Source organism: Hyperoodon ampullatus (genome assembly GCF_949752795.1).
Source record: "Hyperoodon ampullatus genome assembly, chromosome: 14".
Taxonomy (NCBI): domain Eukaryota; kingdom Metazoa; phylum Chordata; class Mammalia; order Artiodactyla; family Ziphiidae; genus Hyperoodon; species Hyperoodon ampullatus.
The window spans coordinates 24,141,793-24,160,485 of record NC_136927.1 but is presented as its reverse complement, the minus strand read 5'-3'; the positions used below and the strand labels follow the sequence as shown (position 1 = coordinate 24,160,485).

General features: G+C 53.8%; 1 protein-coding gene across 1 annotated transcript; it reads right to left on the bottom strand.

Moving 5' to 3' along the window:
- Nucleotides 1–689: 689 nt before the first annotated feature.
- On the bottom strand, nucleotides 690–18,259 carry ZNF205 (zinc finger protein 205; the record flags this gene model as incomplete). The annotated part of the gene is made up of 11 exons (XM_079718985.1): nucleotides 690–1,935; nucleotides 2,196–2,297; nucleotides 3,864–3,984; nucleotides 4,343–4,434; nucleotides 4,698–4,911; nucleotides 7,470–7,608; nucleotides 8,116–8,360; nucleotides 11,977–12,127; nucleotides 17,632–17,726; nucleotides 17,837–17,979; nucleotides 18,217–18,259. 11 exons carry the CDS (start codon nucleotides 18,257–18,259, stop codon nucleotides 869–871), a joined length of 2,412 nt encoding a protein of 803 aa, XP_079575111.1. The 3' UTR covers nucleotides 690–868.
- Nucleotides 18,260–18,693: the final 434 nt, after the last annotated feature.

Here is an 18,693-nt window from a genome sequence, read left to right as displayed (position 1 = left end):
ACGTAGAGAATGGGAAGCTTCAGAGCTAAAAAACCAGAAGGCCAGGAGTAGAACAGCCAGGCAGGGGCGGATAGGGCAAATTATAAAGGACATGTGCAAAGAGACCAAGGAGGTGAGAAGTAGGAGAGGGAGCTGTCAGCAGCCTCAGAAAGGACCAGGAGGGGCAGGGTCCCTGGTAAGTGAGAAATCCTCACTGGATTACAGCTGGGTCCCCAGGGACGCAGGTGAAAACATCCAGTCACAAAATGCAGGCACCAGTGCCTGAGACAGGAGACAGGGAAGGCAGGAGACACTGAGCATGAATTTCCATGCTGGCTTGGCCCTCCTCCCGGCTCCCAAAGAGAAGAGCCCAGGGAGGGTCCAGAGCTCAGTGGGCAATGCCTGGGACAAGTGACCACAGCAGCAGACCACCCCACCGGGTCCACAATTTCAGAAGTGGCCAGCTGACTTCAGGTATGCAAACCTTTGTGCTCAGAAGCCTTTGCTATAGGCTCTGGAATGGGTCCAAGCCAGGTGATGGCTGGGGAGGAAGGTGCCCAAGCCCCCAGAGGGATGACATAGGGGTGGCTGAGTGAGGAGACACTGCGTTGACCCCGGAGCCCCCACTTCCCCCCGCCAAGTCCGGGGTCAGCCTCCAGGGCCCCACGAGACAGCGCTACAGACTGTCGCTCGAGTTCCAAGGCCTTTAATTTGCAGTGAGCATGCCTGCTCCTCACCCGAGCTCCTCCCGTGTTGCCGCGCCCCACCCCCATGCCAGCACCTCCCCAACTCCCTTCCTGGGCCTCCCAGGTCACACCCCCGCAGCAGCTGCCCCCGCTCCAATCCCCCTCCTTCCCTGTCTCCGGGCCGGCCCCTGTCTCTCAGCCTCCTAGGTGGGGGCCGGAGGGGGCGCCGCCAGAGCCCCGGCTGCCCCCAGCATCAGCATGGCCAGGGCCTTGGGCCCCGCCGTGTGGATCTTCTCGTGCCGGTGCAGGTTGGAGCGCCGGCTGAAGCTCTTGCCGCACAGGGGGCAGGAGTAGGGCCGGACACCGCGGTGGGTGCGCTGATGGGCAGTGAGGTGCGAGCTGTGGCTGAAGCTCTTGCCGCAGTCGAGGCAGTGGTAGGGCTTCTCGCCGGTGTGCGTGCGGTTGTGGGCGATGAGGTTGGAGCGCTGGCTGAAGCACTTGCCGCACTCGGGGCACGGGTAGGGCTTGACCCCGGTGTGGGTGCGCTGGTGGGTGACCAGGGCTGAGCTCTGCGTGAAGCACTTGCCGCAGATGGGGCATTTGTGCGGCTTGGCGCCCGTGTGGGTGCCCTGGTGGGTGACCAAGTCCGAGCGGCGGGTGAAGCGCTTGGCGCAGCGGTCGCACACGTAGGGCTTCTCACCTGTGTGGATGCGCTGGTGCTGGATCAGCGTCGAGTGGTGGCTAAAGCTCTTCCAGCAGGACGGGCAGGTGTAGGGCTTCTCGCCGGTGTGGATGATCTGGTGCTGGATGAGGTGCGAGCTGCGGCCGAAGCGCTTGCCGCAGTCCGTGCAGGCGTAGGGCTTCTCGCCCGTGTGCGTGCGCCGGTGCGTCACCAAGTGCGAGTGCCAGCTGAAGGCCTTGCCGCACTGCTCGCACTTGTAGGTCTTCTTGCCGGCGTCGCCGTCAGGGGCCAGGCCCTCCTCGCTGCTCTCAGGGGCGGTCGTCTCCCCCTCTCTGGGTTGCTCTGGGAGGCGGCCCTCCTGGGCTTTCGGGATGCCGATGTCAGGCGGGGCTGGTTCCGACTGTGCCTCCACCGCAGGACCCGGCTGCACATCGTCCTTGGCTGGCCCTGAGCTCTGGCCGCCGGCCGCTCGCTGCCCACACCGTGGGGCGTCCCCCTGGGCTCTCCCCACCCTGCTTTTGAAGGACTTCATATCCCCAGGGGCTCCCAGGGACGGGGCTAGCTCCTCCTTGCCCACCTCCACGGCTCCTGGATAAAGAGGGATTCCAGCAAGGCAGAGGCTTTCATGAGGGCCCCGGGGGAATTGTGGAGCTAGAAATTAGGGCAAGGACCTGCTGGGAAGCCTGGAAGCAAGAGCCACCCTCCACACAGGAGGGAGGGCTGGCGGCCCTGCCCCAGGAGGGGCTGTGTGTCTGCACCCCACAGGAAACAGCCCGCACTGACATGGGGCACCTGGGAGTGACAGCCACGACCCTACTGCCCCGCCCACCTGTCACCTCTGCACGCACCTCTCTTCTCCTCCTCCTCATCTCCCATCTGCTGGCAGGATCCTGAGGCCTCGCCCTTGCCCTGCACTTGAGAGGCCCAGAAAGGCCTGCTGAAGGGAAACCCTGCTTGGGAAGAGATGCTGTGCTCAGTCAGGAACTTTCGGGCTGCACAGCAAGGAGAAACCACCCCCACCTCCCCGGAGAGATGATGGAGCAAAAGAAGAGGGGATGCAGCTCTGCAAACACGGGGCAAAACCAAGTGAGCTCAACAGTCACTGGGGGCAGATGGCCATGCCCTCTCAGGATGCACACTCCGGGGCAACCTACAGGCACACTCTTCTCAGAGCTGGGCAAGGTCAGCTGCTGGCCACCTCTATGTCACACTGTCCCCAGCAGTGAGTCCAGCAATGTCAGAAACCAGATGCAGTCTTCCTATCCTGCACCTGCACCTTCCCAGGATCACAGGCAAAAAAGGCTCCTGGGGGAGGGGCAGTGGGCAAAGAGAGGCCAAGTGGGAGGGCCTGCAATAAGAGGGCCAGGGACACTGACCACCCAGAAGTCAAGGACCAAAGGCCCATTTGCCAAGTACCCCAGGGTGAGGGCCTGGGAATTCTGGTCAAGTCAGGAAGAGAGCAGAGGGGCCCTGGCCTCCATGCCCTGATCCAAGCCCCATGGGAGGGAAGGAATGTTTGGACCAACTGGGTGCTTTAGGGCATTTGTGAGGCCTGCCATGGGGCTGTGGAGTGGATGCTGGTTCCCTCTGATCTCCCAGGACTTGCTTGGACCTGCTGGCCTGGGCCCCGGAGAGTGCTAACAATGGGTGGTGAGCAAACCAGAGATAATTAAAGGTGTGAGCACAGCAGCTGCTGTGATCCTGGGGCCCACCAGGGACAGCAGGGGTCTTGGCCCACCATCAAAGTCAGAGGGTGGAATTACCAAGATCCTGGCTCCACCTGGACTAGCAGGTGTGCAACAGATGTGCACTGACAGACAAACAGACTGAATGACCGAATGAATGACAATGAATGAATGAATGCTGATTTTTCCATAAGCCCTCATAAAAGTCTGCCATGAAAACTAGAGCCTGAAACTGAGGAATCAAAGCCCTGGGACTTTACTGCTTACCATGAGAAAAACCAAGGGAGCCAAGGCCCCTCTGAGAAGAGGACATGGCCCTGGGGTGGATGTGACAGCTCAGAGTCAAAGGCCTGGAGGGATTAGCTGGCACTGTTCCCCATCCCCTGGGCTAGCAGCCCAGCCCAGAGCCAGGCTTTCTGGTCAGATACCTCTGAAGCTGGGCTTGGAAGCGGGGGAACTACTGGAATAAGCTAGGGAAGAACTGGAGAGAAGCACAGTCTCTAGGTCGGCACTGTCCAGCACAGCAGCCGCTAGCCACGTGTGGCTATTTCAATTCAAATCTGAGCTGATTAAAATGAGATAAAACAAAGAACTCAGTTGCCCTAGCTGCATTTCTAGGGGTCAATAGCCACATATGGCTCATGGCTACCATATCAGCACCGACCAGAACACATCCATCACTAGGAAGCTTCTATAGTACAGCGAGGTCTGGATGAACCACAAGAGGGGGTTCAAGCCCTGGAAAGGGAGGAGGAGGTGATGGCAGATAGGCCCCACCGCTGACTTCCCAGGGCCTCAGGAAGCAGCACCCCAGCACGAGTGAGCCCTTACCCAAGGACAGCCCATTCCTCTTCTGCAGGATATCCCTGTAGAAGCTCTGCTGTGTGTGGTCCAGCTGCCCCCACTCCTCCCGGGAGAGGTACACAGCCACGTCCTCAAAGGTCACTGGCATCTGAAACAACATGAAATGCCCACTCTCTAGGACATGCCAGGACGTGGTGGAGGGGCACGGTGGTGCCAGGACAAGGGCAAGACCCCGACTCCCATCCTGCTGACTAAAGTGAGGCTGGCCCTCGGGTGTGATGGTGAAGCAGGACAGTTGCCCAAGGAAGGATTCTGGGGGCAAGAACAAAGCGCTTGTGTACAGCAGAAGACAAGAGACGAAAACAAGGATCCTTCTTTTCGGCAACACTGCCAAAGCTCAGGACCTCCAGTCCCCACCCTCAGGTCCAGCGCTCAGATCCGGAGGACAATTCAGAGACGCTGTCCCTCCATGTCCTTCGGCTCCAGCTCTGGATGGGGACACTCACCTGGGACCAGGCAGTGAGGAGCGCCGCAGCCATCCGCCGGTCTCTGGTCCTCCCCTCGTGAGAGAGCACAGGGATCTGGGGGGAGGGGAGGGCTGAGAGAGGAGAGAGGTCCTCAGGGCGGCCACCTCGTCCCACTTGGCCCTCCCACTCCCCACAGTGAGCTCATGCCAGGCCCACCAGGGACACCCACAGTGCCTCCAACTCCACCCCCGACCTGATCCAAGAAGAGGGTCAGTGGGCTCTGAGGGTGAGCAGGGGTGGCCTCCAAGGGGCAGGTGGGGCAGATATCAGGGTCTCCCCACCCGGGCTGAGCGTCCACCTGGGAAAGTGCCTCTCTCCACATCCCCATCCTCACCTCCGCCAGGCAGGAAATGCGCTTTCTCCTTAGAGCCCTGGCTTAGGGGCACCCAGCCCCATACTCCTTGAGCTCTGGCCTCCTGTGATGCCCCCTCAGGGTGCGGCTCTTCCGGCTCCATCTTGATGTGGGGTGACTCCTGAGCGGCTCCCAACAGCACTGTCCCCTCTGACTCGGAAAGCATTTCTTGACAAGAATGCCCATGACCTGGAGTCTAGAAATAACAGCCCCATCAGCACTGGGACAGAGAATGGGAAACATAGCAGAACTCCACGCCCGGGGACCTGCAGAGGCAGACACCGAGGGTGGCAGAACGCACACCCAGATGCAAGGCTGGCCCTGCTTCCGTCTCCGTCCCTAAGACCTGCACATCCATGGTTCACCCCTGTGAGGCAGGACAGTGAGGGAAGGAGGGGAGGCTCATCAAGGCCCTGCTGGGTGCCCACAGGGCAGACGCCTCTTCCCAATTCGAGCCTCACACCTCCCACAGGAGTGTGGATTGTTATTCTTTTAATATATGAGGAAACTGAGTGTAGCTGGCTGGGTTGAATAGTGTACCCTCAAAATTCATGTCTACTCGGAACCTCAGAATGTGACCTTATTTGGAAAAAAGGTCTTTGCAGATGTAGTTATGGATCTTGAGATGAAATAATCCTGGATTCAGGTTGGGCCCTGAATCCAATGACTGGTGTCCATATAAGAGGAGAGGACACAGGGGCTTCCCTGGCAGTCCAGTAGTTAGGACTCTCGCTTTCACTGCCGAGGGCCCAGGTTCTATCCCTGGTCGGGGAACTAGGATCCCACAAGCCACGCGGCAGCCAAAAAAAAAAGAGGAGAGGACACAGAAACAGAGGAGAAGCCATGTGAAGATGGAAGCAGAGGCTGGAGTGATGCTGTCACAAACCAAGGGACACCTGGAGCCACCAGAAGCTGAGAGGCAGGAAGGATCCTCCCCTAGAGCCTTGGGAGGGGGCCCTGCTGACCCCTTGATTTTGGGGTTCTGGCCTCCAAAGTGTGAGAGAATAAATGCCGGTTGTTTTAAGCCACCCAGTTTGTGGTCCTTTGTTACAGCAGACAGGAAACTCACATCCCCAGGCTCTGAGATCAGACAATGGCCCAAGGTCACAGAGCTTGGAGTGACTCGGCCAGGACTCGAACTCAAGTGTATCGGACTCACAAGTCACCGCCAGGGCCATAACTTCTTGAAAGTGAGAGGAAGACATGTGGCCTTGGGCCATTTCAGTCCTAACTCAATTGGTCAGAGCAGTTGGCAGTTTCTGATTTGGAAAAAATAAGTCCAAGCATACTTCTAACCGTACTGAGGCCTTGCACCCACCTAGGTCTGATGGAAGGGAAACTCCTCTCAGGCTCACCCCCTTTAACACTGTCCCCTACAATGGGACTGCCAGGGTCCTCCCTCCCCTCTTCATAGCAGCCTCTGCCCCAGCCCTCTGGGAGGTGAGGAGCAAGCTTTTGAGTCAGGCTACCGGGGCTGGAATCCAGAACCACCGCTTACCAGCCTTTCAGTCCTGAGCAGAGCAGAGCACTGGGAACGTCACTTCCCTTTGCACTGGGAGGCCCTAGTGAGGCCTCATCATCACCACCCATAGCACTGGGCACCAGCCAGCCTTCTGCTGGGAACTCAAACCTATCCCTCCACCTCCCCACCCACCTCAGTATATAAGACCCTCAGGCCAGGAGTCAAAGTTCCTGGGAGCCACACAGGCCAGGCGGCCTCTGAGACTCAGCTGCTCTGCCTCCACACAGATAACACGTGAGAAAGAGGTCTCCACTCCAGAAAGTTCTGGATAAACAAAGAGCAGTGCTGGTAATTATTATTATTACTCTACTGTGTGAGCTGACAGAATCCAACATCAGCAGAGAATGTTGTGGACATGTGAGGCCTACTGGGTGTTACAAAGGCATTATGGAAGGGAAACTGAACTGCGGTAAAAATTCTTTGTGCTTCTATGGTATGAAAACAGAACGGACACTTGATTTGTACTTGAACTTACAGCCACTGGAAACCGGAGCTGAGGATTTCCAGGTTTCTCTGACCTAGGTTCTGATTGCTGTGGGTGGTGGTGTTTGATATGTTACAATAATGAGCACCTACAGGCTGATAGCTGCTCACGGAGGCCTCTCGTGCCTATTATCTTCTCTGAGCCTCCCAACCACCTGGCAAGACAGGTGGGAATGGCAGGCACATGATCCGCATTTTATAGATGACACACCTGGTTCCCAGAGGCCAAGCGACCTGCCCAAGGTCGCACATCCCGCTGCAGCTGACTCATGTTCCCCCAGTCCCAAGCTTGGTGACCCTGGTCTCCCCGCAAGTCGTAACTACGCACACACAGGCAACAGGTACAGGAAGGGCTATGTGCTCAGACCCAGAGAGAGAGGAGGTGCGGGCCCTGGCAGAGGGGAGTAGAGGGTAGACTGAGGCTTGCCCATATGCTCTGACCACTGTTCAGAGAGCAAACCCCACCCACAGGACCCCTGTGCAGCCCCCTTACTATCTCGTGTAGCCTTTGGTCTGCTCACTACCGAATTCACCAGGCAAAGCAAAGCAGTCCCATAGAAGTCGATTCCCAGGTGGAAGGTATTTCCCATCATACCACCTTCTCTTCAACATCCCCCCACCGCATCTACCAGCCCTGCTCCCACGGTGAGTCTAACTCCTCCATTGGTCCAAATGCCCTGCCTTGAAAATCCCCTTCCACTCCAGTTCCTTCCAGTGCATGCCTCCCTCACCCAGCACCCCATCCATACCTCTTGGGCTCTCTCCTTGTCCTGGGTAGCACGGACGCCTCCACCATCCGCAGACATTTTCTGTCTCAGAGCTACAAAGCTCAGCTGAGTCGTTTCTTGGTCTTGTTGGCCAAGTCCCCTCCAGCTTCTGGCCAGGAGCCTAGAGGAGCAGAAGGAAATCAGCCAGTGTCGCCTGGACATCCCTGAAGCCCCCCAAATTCCCACGCCGGACCAGATCCATCCCTGGTCCCAATCAGAAATAAAGCCTCCGAGACGCTCTCCAACGGTCTCACTCTCTATGCTGTTTTTTGGTCCCTCTCTTTGACAGAATGTTATTTTGTATTATCCCGTTTATCGTTGAAGCAAGAATCTCAGAGCAACTGGGTTAAGGAAAACCGGGGTGACTTGAAACCTGAATCTCCTGTCATCAGGAGCCGAAAGGTCTGCAGAGATCCTACGAAACAGGTGCTGAGTGGGGCCCCGCCCACCACAGCCAGCTCCGCGGAGGAACACAGGCCCCGCCGTCTCCCGGGCCCAGACACACACACACACCCTGCGCTCGACCTGACTCGGTCCCGCCTGGGATCCAGAAATTGAGCTGCCCGCTCTCAGCAGCCCTCCCTGCGGCTGCAACCACCCGCCCGGGCCGGGTGTCCATTCTGCTCACGGTCCCGCACAGAAGATGTCCTTCCTCTTTCCGAACCCGGGTCCAGGCCTCCTCTCCCTGCCAGCCCGTAGCCTTCCACCTTTGACCCCGTCCCCTCCTGCCGCGCGGGTCTCGGGATCCAGGCGCCCTCCCAGCCCCCCTCTCACCGAGGTGGAGGCGGAGGGGTCACCTCGGGCGGCGGAGCCCCCTCCCCCGGGGAAGGGAGTCCCCGCAGCCTGCACCGGGCGCGGGGAGCCGGGTGGAGACTGGGATTAGGGACAACAGGAAGTCCCTCCCAGATCCCGTTCCCCGCGCAGCTGCAGCCCTACAGCGTTCCCAGATTGGAGGGTTCCGGGTCTGGGGTCCCGAGGCCGGCTGCACCTGCTCTCGGCCGGGAGGTGACTCCCAGATCCGCGTTGCCGGCTCACGATCGCTTTACCTGGCACGTACTCGTGACACCAGCCAAGCAGGAGCGCCAAAGTGGGAAAATATATTTTGTGTAGGGATTTTGATATTTGACGTTTCAAATTGCAGCTGTCGTTACAGGACGAAGGACACTTTGCCGAGTGGAGGGACATGGTGGTTCTTTTCAGTACACAGAGCTTCTGAAAGTCTTATGGGTGTCTCCGTGGAGACGTCCCTGGATTTCATTTAAGGCTCCCAGACCAGTCAGCAGTTCCTCTGGGTTCCCGCCAAGACTGGCATGGAGTTCTCTCTCCCTAAGAGCAAACTTAGGAAACGAAGAGACCTGGGAACTCCTCAGTACCCACCCCTACACCCATGTCTCACACTTTGGAAAGATGTGGCATCAATCTGATTTTTCCAGACGCCGCCCTCCCCCCGCCCGCGACCAGCTCCCTCTCAAGGCTAGGGATAGAGGTGACAAAGGGGTCTGACCCAGCCATGCATGGGGTCCCAAACCCTCAGACATCCCTGGTGGCTTCATAGTCCACCTCTCAGCTTGTCTTCCCTTCAGACCCTGAGAACTAAGGCTCCCAAAACGGGAGAACAGAGACTGTGCTTCACTCCCTGGGGCAAGGCACCCATTTCTCCTTAACAGGGCACAGGAGATGAGTGTCAGGAAAGGGGTGAGGGCCAGCCCTGTAGTCAGATTCCAGGAAGATTCCTGCTGGAAACGTTCCCAGGCCCCCTGCCTTCAGCCTATCAGAGTTCTCTGAGATGCATCCATCATCCACTTCACCCAGGAAGACAGGCACCACTGGCCCTTGTGCCACCCCATCGGTGTGCTGTGTGCACTCACAAGGGTTCAATTTTTTTTAAAACTTAGTTCCCAACACTTAGAAAATTAGGAGGGTTCCAGGACTTCCCTGGTGGCGCAGTGGTTAAGAATTCGCCTGCCAATGCAGGGGACACGGGTTCAGAGCCCTGGCCCGGGAAGATCCCACATGCCTTGGAGCAACTAAGCCCGTGCGCCACAACTACTGAGCCTGAGCTTTAGAGCCCATGAGCCACAACTACTGAGCCAGCGTACCACAACTACTGAAGCCCGCCCGCCTACAGCCTGCGCTCCACAACAAAGAGAAGCCACTGCAGTGAGAAGCCAGAGCACCACAATGAAGGGTAGCCCCCACTCACCACAACTAGGGAAAGTCTGCACGCAGCAACGAAGACCCAACGCAGCCATAAATAAATAAACTTATAAAAAAATTAAAATGAGGAGAGTTCCCATAAAATTGATTTTCTTGAGAAACCAGAACAACCAGAGCAACCCTGGACCCATATTCCTCCCATTCCGGGCCTGATCTCAGGGTGCTACCTTTGGTTCTCCACTTGGCCCTTGCAGCACTTTGTGTTTGCAACTCTGCTTTTGGAGTTCAACTTGTTTTAGGAGTCCTAGAATTCTTATTGATTCTACTATCACTTTGATGAAAAAAAAATTACCCCCAGGGTTTAGCTCTGGTCAGTATTTCCAGGTGTTTTAATCCTCAAGGTAAAGAGAGATGAACAAAGTTGTATCAAAAGTCAATACTGTTTTTAAAACAGAGAGAATTATAAAATGAGAAAAAGCCACAGGGGGCCCTGGAAAAGATGAAATGCACAGTCTGGGAGCCAGACTGTGTCAAGCCAGTGTCCAGAGTAAAGGAACTCAACCTGAGGTGGACCATCTCACACATGGCAGTCCCAGGAGTGCACCAAGTCCAGAAAGAAAAGGTGTGTCCTGATTCCTGGGCAAATGTTTCTCTACCAGACAAAAGGGGCTACAGTTCAGGGATACTGAGGAAGCCCAGAGGTTTGGATCCCACCATGGGATCACCTAAGTTAGACCAAAAGAAGTCTCAACATTTATTTAACTGTTCAGAAAAAAAAAATTATATATATATATATATATATATATATATTTTTTTTTTTTTCGCGGTATGCGGGCCTCTCACTGTTGTGGCCTCTCCCATTGCAGAGCACAGGCTCCGGACGCGCAGGCCCAGGGGCCATGCTCACGGGCCCAGCCACTCCATGGCATGTGGGATCTTCCCGGACCGGGGCACGAACCCGTGTCCCCTGCATCGGCAGGCGGACTCTCAACCACTGCGCCACCAGGGAAGCCCCAGAAAATATTTATTGAGCATCTGCTATGTGATAGATATTAGCTCCTTCTTGGAAATGAGAGGAAACCCTTCTAGGGCTGGCTCCAGGCCTAAGCAGGTCTAGGAGGAAGGATTATTGATATTTGCTTTGTGGGAATTGCAGTCTCCAAAAGACTTCAGACCAGGGCAGGGTGAGTCAATAAGTAGAGATCAAAAACCTAAATGCCTTCAGCAACCAGACAGTACCATAAACCACCAGTGCCGTGGGTGTAAAACCGGAGTGAGAGGGACTTCAGGGGCCTCAAGAAACCATATATTTTTTAAAGGGGGCGGTTGGGGGCTCAGTATTGCCCAAGCATGAGGCTTTTTCAAGAGAAGCCGAAAAAGAATTCAATTTCTATGTGAAATATCCTGACTTTTGAATGTTGATAACTAAAAACAAAACAAAACAAAGAACTCCATACAATTCCAGCAGAAAACATCTGTTGTCCCGCTCACAGGCCACCAGGTTAGAGACGTACTTACCTCAGGAGCCTGTTTACAAGGCGCTTATCAAAGCTTCATGCACGGGAAACACTCAACAAAAGCCAACTCCACTATCCTGCAGCTTCAGTGAGCTTGAGTAAGAAAGAATATGCCACCTTTAGTAAATAAATCGTGATCTACCCTCAGACTGGCCTGCGAGCTGATTCAGGTCTTAAAGAGAACCTTACAAAAAAGCAGCCAGAATAATAAAAACTAGAAAAAAGAATCACCTGATGTAAGAAAAATAAAACCAAACGTGTGCTAATGAACACCGTTAAACAAGGCTGGAGACAGGGAAATGCAGAGATTTAGCCTTAGGAAGGAGAGACGATAGGGGCAAATAAAGGAATGTAAGATAAGCCAAGAAAAATAGGAATAATCGAGTAAACAGCAGAGCAAATGTTAACCATTGAAAAAGAAGAAAAGGAAGCCAGTACAAGTGTTAGGTAGGTGGAACCCCTGAAATAAAACAAATTTTGAAGAAAAATAAGAGAACTCCCAGGGCCGCTGGAGACCAGGTAGTGAGAGTTCAGGTGCCCGGCGGCCCGCTCACCGACGGAAGCGTGGAGGCAACCCTGCGGCCCCGTCCCCTGATGCGAGGCGGACGCAGGAGGAGGCGTTCGGAGCCACAGGAGGCCCAGGAGCCCCGCGCGCACAAGTCGTCGCTCCCCAGCTCTGCAGCCCGCAGGGCAACTATGCGGGGAGCGCGTCTCCCAAGCAACAACTGCCCCGCCCCGCCCCCACGGGAGACGCCGGTGATTGGCTGTCGCCTCCCTGGCCCCGCCCCTCCACAGCACCTCCCTGCCGCCCTTACCTGCGCGCTGCCGTCCGCGCCCCCGAGGGGCAGTCCCGCCGAGGGCGAAGGGTCGTCCTGGTGCTGCCGGACCCTGGCCGGTGTGCCCGCGTTTCCCGTCCGGCTGCCCCATTCCAACTTCCGGTTTTCCCGGGTCTCTCGTGGAGCCCGCCTGTGGGCCAGGGGCACGGGGGCAACGGGGGCGGTGAGGACCGCGGGGCGGACACCCGGGAGCCCTCGAGTTTCCGGTGGGAAAACTGAGGCTGGCTGAGCGAGGGCCCTCAGCATGACAGCGCCGGCGCCGGGGTACCCGGGAGCACGAATTCCGGCCCAGCGCCCCGTCCAGCCTCCCAGGTCAAGCCTCCCAACGTCCCTCACACGTTTTGAGTTTTGTTTTGTTTTGTTTTGTTTCAAAAATGGGAGTATATGCTGCTGACGTGCCCCCTCTGTGTGTGTGACACATATTTAGTATAAAAAACATATAGAGAAAACAAAACATGTAGCATGTCAAAGACATACACAGCCATACATTATGAAGTGGTGAAAGCAGATTTTATTCGGTAACTACGGACAGCAGGGCAAAGAGCTGCCCTCCATCCGATGTGCTGCAGAGGTGACTGGGTGTTTCAAAGGGAGAATGGGGGCTGGGGAGGGGGTGTAGTGAAAAGTCACAAAGAGCCAGTCAGTGAAGCTGCAATTAGGCCAGGTGTGTCTGCTACCTGGCAGGTGTGGGAGGCAGGAGGCATCTATCCTCCCACAGAGAAGGGAGACAGAGGCCCTGTCCCTCCTGATGAGTACATTTCAAGGGAATGGCTCTCAGGTCAGTGACAGATTATAAGAGTTATAATCTTCTTCTGGGTTATAAGAGACACATTCACAATTTATAAGCCCTTTTTAGTAAGTGCTCTAAGAAAGGGAGGCTAGGGGCCCATCATCAGGCATTAGCTAGGATGAACAGTAAATTTTCCTGGCAGCTTTGAGCTTTCTCAGGCAGGCATTTTAATGGGGGGCTGGGGCCATTATGGCCTTATGCTGCTAGAAGCTATGCTAGAGTTTGGTCAAGTCTTAGGGCAGGTTTGGACGGATGGTTATGTGTCAAGAATTCTACTGTTCTCAAGCGGTGCCTTGCTGTTTTTCAACTGCGGCATATTCTGTTGTATGGCTACATCACAGTCTCTAACCAGGAGCCTACTCATCACCCAATTCTTGATGCCCTTGCCTTGCAGCAACTGGAACTACCCAGCAGCTCTTATTGTGGAGGCTTTGCTCCTTTCCAGTGGGTGAACAAGACTAACATCTGATCTTGCAACAGGGCAGGCAGAGAAGCTGCCAACCCCAAACCTAGCTCCTGGATCTCAGCTGTGATGCTGGCCCAGAAGCCTACCCATCACAGTCAGCAGAAATGGCTTTCTCCTGCCCTGGGCAAGCTCCAGGAGGAAAGGAGCCTCCTCCCTAGGCAGCAATTCCAAGTGCTTCTTACCATGATTGTCAAGGCTGGCAGCTTCAGCCTCAGCCAGGCAAGCCGTGAACACCAAGGCCAGAAAAGCCCCCAAACTTAGTAGGGTTGACTGGATATATTCCCCAAACACCCACATACCACCTTCCAGAAGATTTTCTCTACCTGGGAGCTAAAGACAGCTTACAGTACAGGCAGGGAGGGGATTCTCTGTTGAGACCAAGCTCAATAGTCACTCCACTTGGCTCTTTGGAGGTAGATATTAGAGTAAATTAAGTTACTTTCCCTATAGAGGTTGCTGCATTTTTAGGAAACCAGGACACTACCATCATCCTAAAATACCCTTCGCTGTTGCTGCAGTCATCTCCTGCTATCTGATACCTAAAGTGTGCCCCAGTCTTGGGTAGAGTTTAAGGTACATTCATTCACGAAAGCTAAAGACACTAAAGCAGGTGGGGATGGGAGTACTTAGGAGGCATTCTGACTGGCTCAGCTCAGAGGACCCCTCCTGGAGGCCCCTCATGGGAGCAGATGACAATGGCACTCAGGCACCCACCCTTGATGTCCTTTTCAGCCTTTACTCCTGCTGCACTCTCTGCCCCCTACCCTCAGCTCTCAGACTCCTTCCTCTACATGGCATGTGGTCTTTCACTAGTGTCTTTTCTATTTTTTTTTTTTTTTTACTCAGTTGTGTGTGAAAAAAAATGTAGAACTTCCATTAGTTTTACCTTCTCTCCTCCTTTTAAAAATCCTATTTTTGTGAATGCTTTATAATGTGAAAAAAAATCAGAGTTCCATGGAGAAACGGCTGATCCTAGGACTGGGGCAAGAAATGCACAAGATGAGTCTGCAGACAGTGGGAGGGGAAAGGGTACAAGCTCACTGGACAAGTGTGGCAGAATCTTCTGAACCTGACCATCCACATACCCTGTGACACAGAGATTCACTCCTGGGCACAAGTCCCGCAGTACGCACTTATATGGTTACCAGAGACCTACAAGAACTACTAAGCGTGGCCTCAAACTGAAAACCACCCCCGTGTAGACACAGTAGAATGAACAAATAACACAATGGAGGAATACTATTCAGGGAATAAGCAACGCGTAGATGACTCCCTCACTGTGGAGTAAGGTCAGATGAGAGTTCCTATTGTGTGACTTCACTTACACGGAGTTCAAAGACAGACCAAACAAATCTGCTGTGGTTGGAAGTCAGGATAGAGGTTATGGAGGAAGGGAAGTTACCAGAAGGGGGCACCAGAGTAGGCCCGAGAACGCTAGTAAATTCTGATTTGATTGGGATGCTGGCTAAAGGGCTGTTTTCGCTTGGTGGAAACTCATCACGCTCTTCGTTTTTGGTTTGCGCACAATTTCTGTACATTACACCTAAAAGTTTACTTAAAAAAAAAAAGGAAATGAATGAAGAGAAACCATAAGACCATTGCTATGATCCAGGCAATAGATGATGGTGACCTGGACTTGGTAGCAGCAGTGGAGGTAGAGAAACACAGATATGAAAAATATTTAGGCTATCAGACCTACAGAACTTAGAGACTGATGAGATGTGGGAATGAATGAGTTAAAGCAAGGGGGAAAAGGATAAATCCCAGTACCTGGCTTGAGCAACTGAATGGATTGTTCTACATTTACCGAAATAGAGAATACCAGGAAAGACAAGGTCTGATGTGGAATATTCCTTCAATCCACATTTAGTGAGTATTTACTATGTGCCGGGCACTGGAGATACAGCAATGAACAGCAGCAAAGCCAGCCTTGTGGAGCTTGCGTTTAAGTGGCTGGGTGACAGACTTCCCTGGTGGTCCAGTGGTTAAGACTCCATGCTCCCCATATATACAATGGAATATTACTCAGCCATAAAAAGAAACGAAATTGAGCTATTTGTAATGAGGTGGATGGACCTAGAGTCTGTCATACAGAGTGAAGTAAGTCAGAAAGAGAAAGACAAATACTGTATGCTGACACATATATATGGAATTTAAGAAAAAAAATGTCATGAAGAACATAGGGGTATGATAGGAATAAAGACACAGATCTACTAGAGAATGGACTTGAGGATATGGGGAGGGGGAAGGGTAAGCTGTGACAAAGCGAAAGAGCGGCATGGACATATATACACTACCAAATGTAAGGTAGATAGCTAGTGGGAAGCAGCCGCATAGCACAGGGAGATCAGCTCGGTGCTTTGTGACCGCCTGGAGGGGTGGGATAGGGAGGGCGGGAGGGAGACGCAAAAGGGAGGGGATATGGGAACATATGTATATGTATAACTGATTAAATTTGCTAAATAAAAAAAAAAGACTCCGTGCTCCCAATGCAGGGGATCCGGGTTTGAATCTGGGTTTGATGCCTGGTCAGGGAACTAGAACCCGTATGCATGCTGTAACGAAGATCCCACATGCTGCAACTAAGACCCGGCGTGGCCAAATAAATAAATAAATAAATTTTTTAAAGTCATACAGTGGTTCACCCTCTCTTCAGTGCTTCTCAGTCATTTCTACCTTAGCAGTGAGATCAGAGTAAACCTAGCCCAGAATCCTGCCAAAGTGTGTTCTTAAGTCTTTGTTCTGTCCTGAATTCTGTACCACCTGGAATTAAACCAACTCATTAAAAAAAAAAAAAAAAAGAATGAAGAGGAACTGGCAAAGTGGGGATGTGAGTGAAAGCATCCATTCCAGGCCAGGGCAGGATCAGACTGGCATGTTCAGGAATTGAAAGGCAAAAGAAAAGAAGACAGAAGATGAGATCCATGGTAGGAAGGGGCTGTGGGATGAGCCCCAGGCTGAGCTGTCTGGATTTAGTTCTAAGTGCCATAGGAAGCCACAGAAGAGCTTTAAGCAGCAGAGTGAAGGGATGCAATTAAACTATCTGCCCAAGTCGCACAGCGGCAAATGGCAAAGCTGAGACTGCAGCTCGGGCTTGCAGAGCCAATGGCTGGCTCCTACCAAAGAGACAAGATGAAACACCTGGGAGATAGCTAGTTTACAGACACTGAAGAAAGACCAGGACAGGTGCAATGCTCACTCCTGTTCTCATCAAAATCCCCAGTGCTTCTGTGCCAGGGCTGGTCCTTAGTGAGGGGTCTGGCTGTGCCATAAACACTGCAATTACTCCATCAAGATTGCAACCACCCAGAGGAAAATGCTGGGGTTATGGCTGCAGGAAAAGATGTTACTAATGCAGTTAAGAGACAGGCATTTAAGCCACTGGATGAACCAAAGACTAATCAAGGGATCATAGTGTTCTTAATAGTAATTCTTCCCAGAGCTGGAGAAGGATTTCTCCCTTTGCCCTGAATAATTCTAAATGGAGGAATCCTAAGGAAACTGAAAATACAAGGAAATTTGTTTTTCTTTTGCAATCTCTGAAGAGATAAAAGGAAAGAAGAAGACCCCATCACCCCATCACTATTTTCCAGGTGCTTTTGCTCACCTGGATAATACTAAACTTAATTTTTTTCATATTTAATAAATAAATGGTAAGTTGGGTTTTGTTTTTTGTTTGTTTTTTAGACACCAATTACTTCCCCCCAAAATCTAAGGTAACAGCTAGAATAGTTTAAGTGTGCATTTTCAAGATAATTTTAGAAGACATTGATATATATCCTAAACAGGTAGATTTATATTAAAAGTCCTTTGAAGATGCGTTTTTCATTTTTACTGAATGGAGTAAAGTAACAATCCAGCAACTTCACAAGAATTTTCGTCTCTCAGTGGCTAACACTCTGGGAGAGGGGAGTGTATTGATATTTTCAAAGATGAGGACGAATTTGAAGGGCCTTAAATGTTCAGCTTTTTCCCTCGCCTCGCGGTTTGCAGCATCTTAGTTCCCGGACCAGGGATTGAACCCGGGCCCGACATCGAAAGCGCCGAGTACTAACCACCGGACCGCTAGGGAATTCCCTTAAGCCCTTTATTTCTGCAAAGTAATTTGAGTTAATCAACCTTGCCCCCGTGATCCGGTCCTGCCCGGTCTGTAAGCCTCAAGGGGGGCAGCACTTGTCCCTTCTATTCAGCCCTGGGTACCCGGGGTCAGGGACAATGCCCGGACACACTCGGGGAAGCAAGTATTTCCCGAATGAATGGTGCGCGCGCGTGGTGGGCCAGGAGCGCGGGTATTAGCCAAAGCCCATACCTGGGCCGAGAGTTAGGATTGAAGGAGGCCAAAAGCTAGTGTTGATCTTGTCTCACTCCAGGCACTTGCCTTTCTGCCTGGATGCTATTTCTGGGGGTTAGGTCAACTTGGTCTCTTGCTTTTCTGACAGACTTCCAGGAAAGGTGTGCACCTGAGTCGAAGGCCTGGAAGACAGCGTCAACAGCAAACACCGAGCCTTCCCTCTGTGCTCCCAGCCAGCTCCCCCAGGCTCTCACCTGGACGCTCCAGGCCCGAGGCACCGAGACCACCTTACCCGAGGAGGCCACGATCCTTCCTGCAGTTCTCCCCCATCATGTCTAGACAAGGCCCGCAGCTCCCAGTCGAGTTGCCCCCACTCCCAGGGGTCAGACACGGCCTCGTCCTCGAAGGCGGCAGCCATAGGTGCGCGCGTCAGTCCTGGAGGCGGGGCAGAGGCGGTGGTGCCCGGGGGAGGAGGCGTGATAGTCCAGCCTAGGTATAGGGGTACAGGAGACGCCTCCGCCCCGCCTCCCAGGTCAGGCCCAGCGGCGGGGTTTCCTTTCCACATCCGGGGTGGGGTTTCATAGCCAGAGAGGGGGGCTCAGTAGCCCCCGACTGCCCCCGAGGTGGAGGGAGTCCGCGCTGTGGAGTACCCGGTGCGGGGTGCCAGCAAACCTCGGAGGGCGGTGGACTCTCTGCCCGGCGGTTCCTCATCCATTTTGTCCGTCCTCACGTGTGCCAGGCGCTAGGCTAGGCGCGGAGGATGCAGAGCTGACAAGGGAAACGGACCACTGTCCGCAGGGAGCTTTGGTCCAATGAGAGCCACGCTAGACAATTAAAATAAAGGAACAGGAGAAGCCCAGGTGCTGTTAAGTGCAGGAGACAAGACCCGGCCGAGGAGCCAGAGCAAGCGCAGGGTCTGGCTGCCCGTCGAGGCAGCCTCTGAGCAGGTTGGAGCCCTGAACGCTCAGCGAGGCACCGCGGACTCCCCAGAGGGAAGTGCCCATCTGGCTGGAGCCAAGAGCATGACGCAAAGAGGCCCTTTAGAGCAAAGGGAAAGGCTTGACTTTGGAGTTAGAGCTGGACTCAAGGCTGTTGGTGAGGTCACTTCGCTTCCTGGGAGCCCCTGCTTGGTCATTGGTAAAGCTGGGA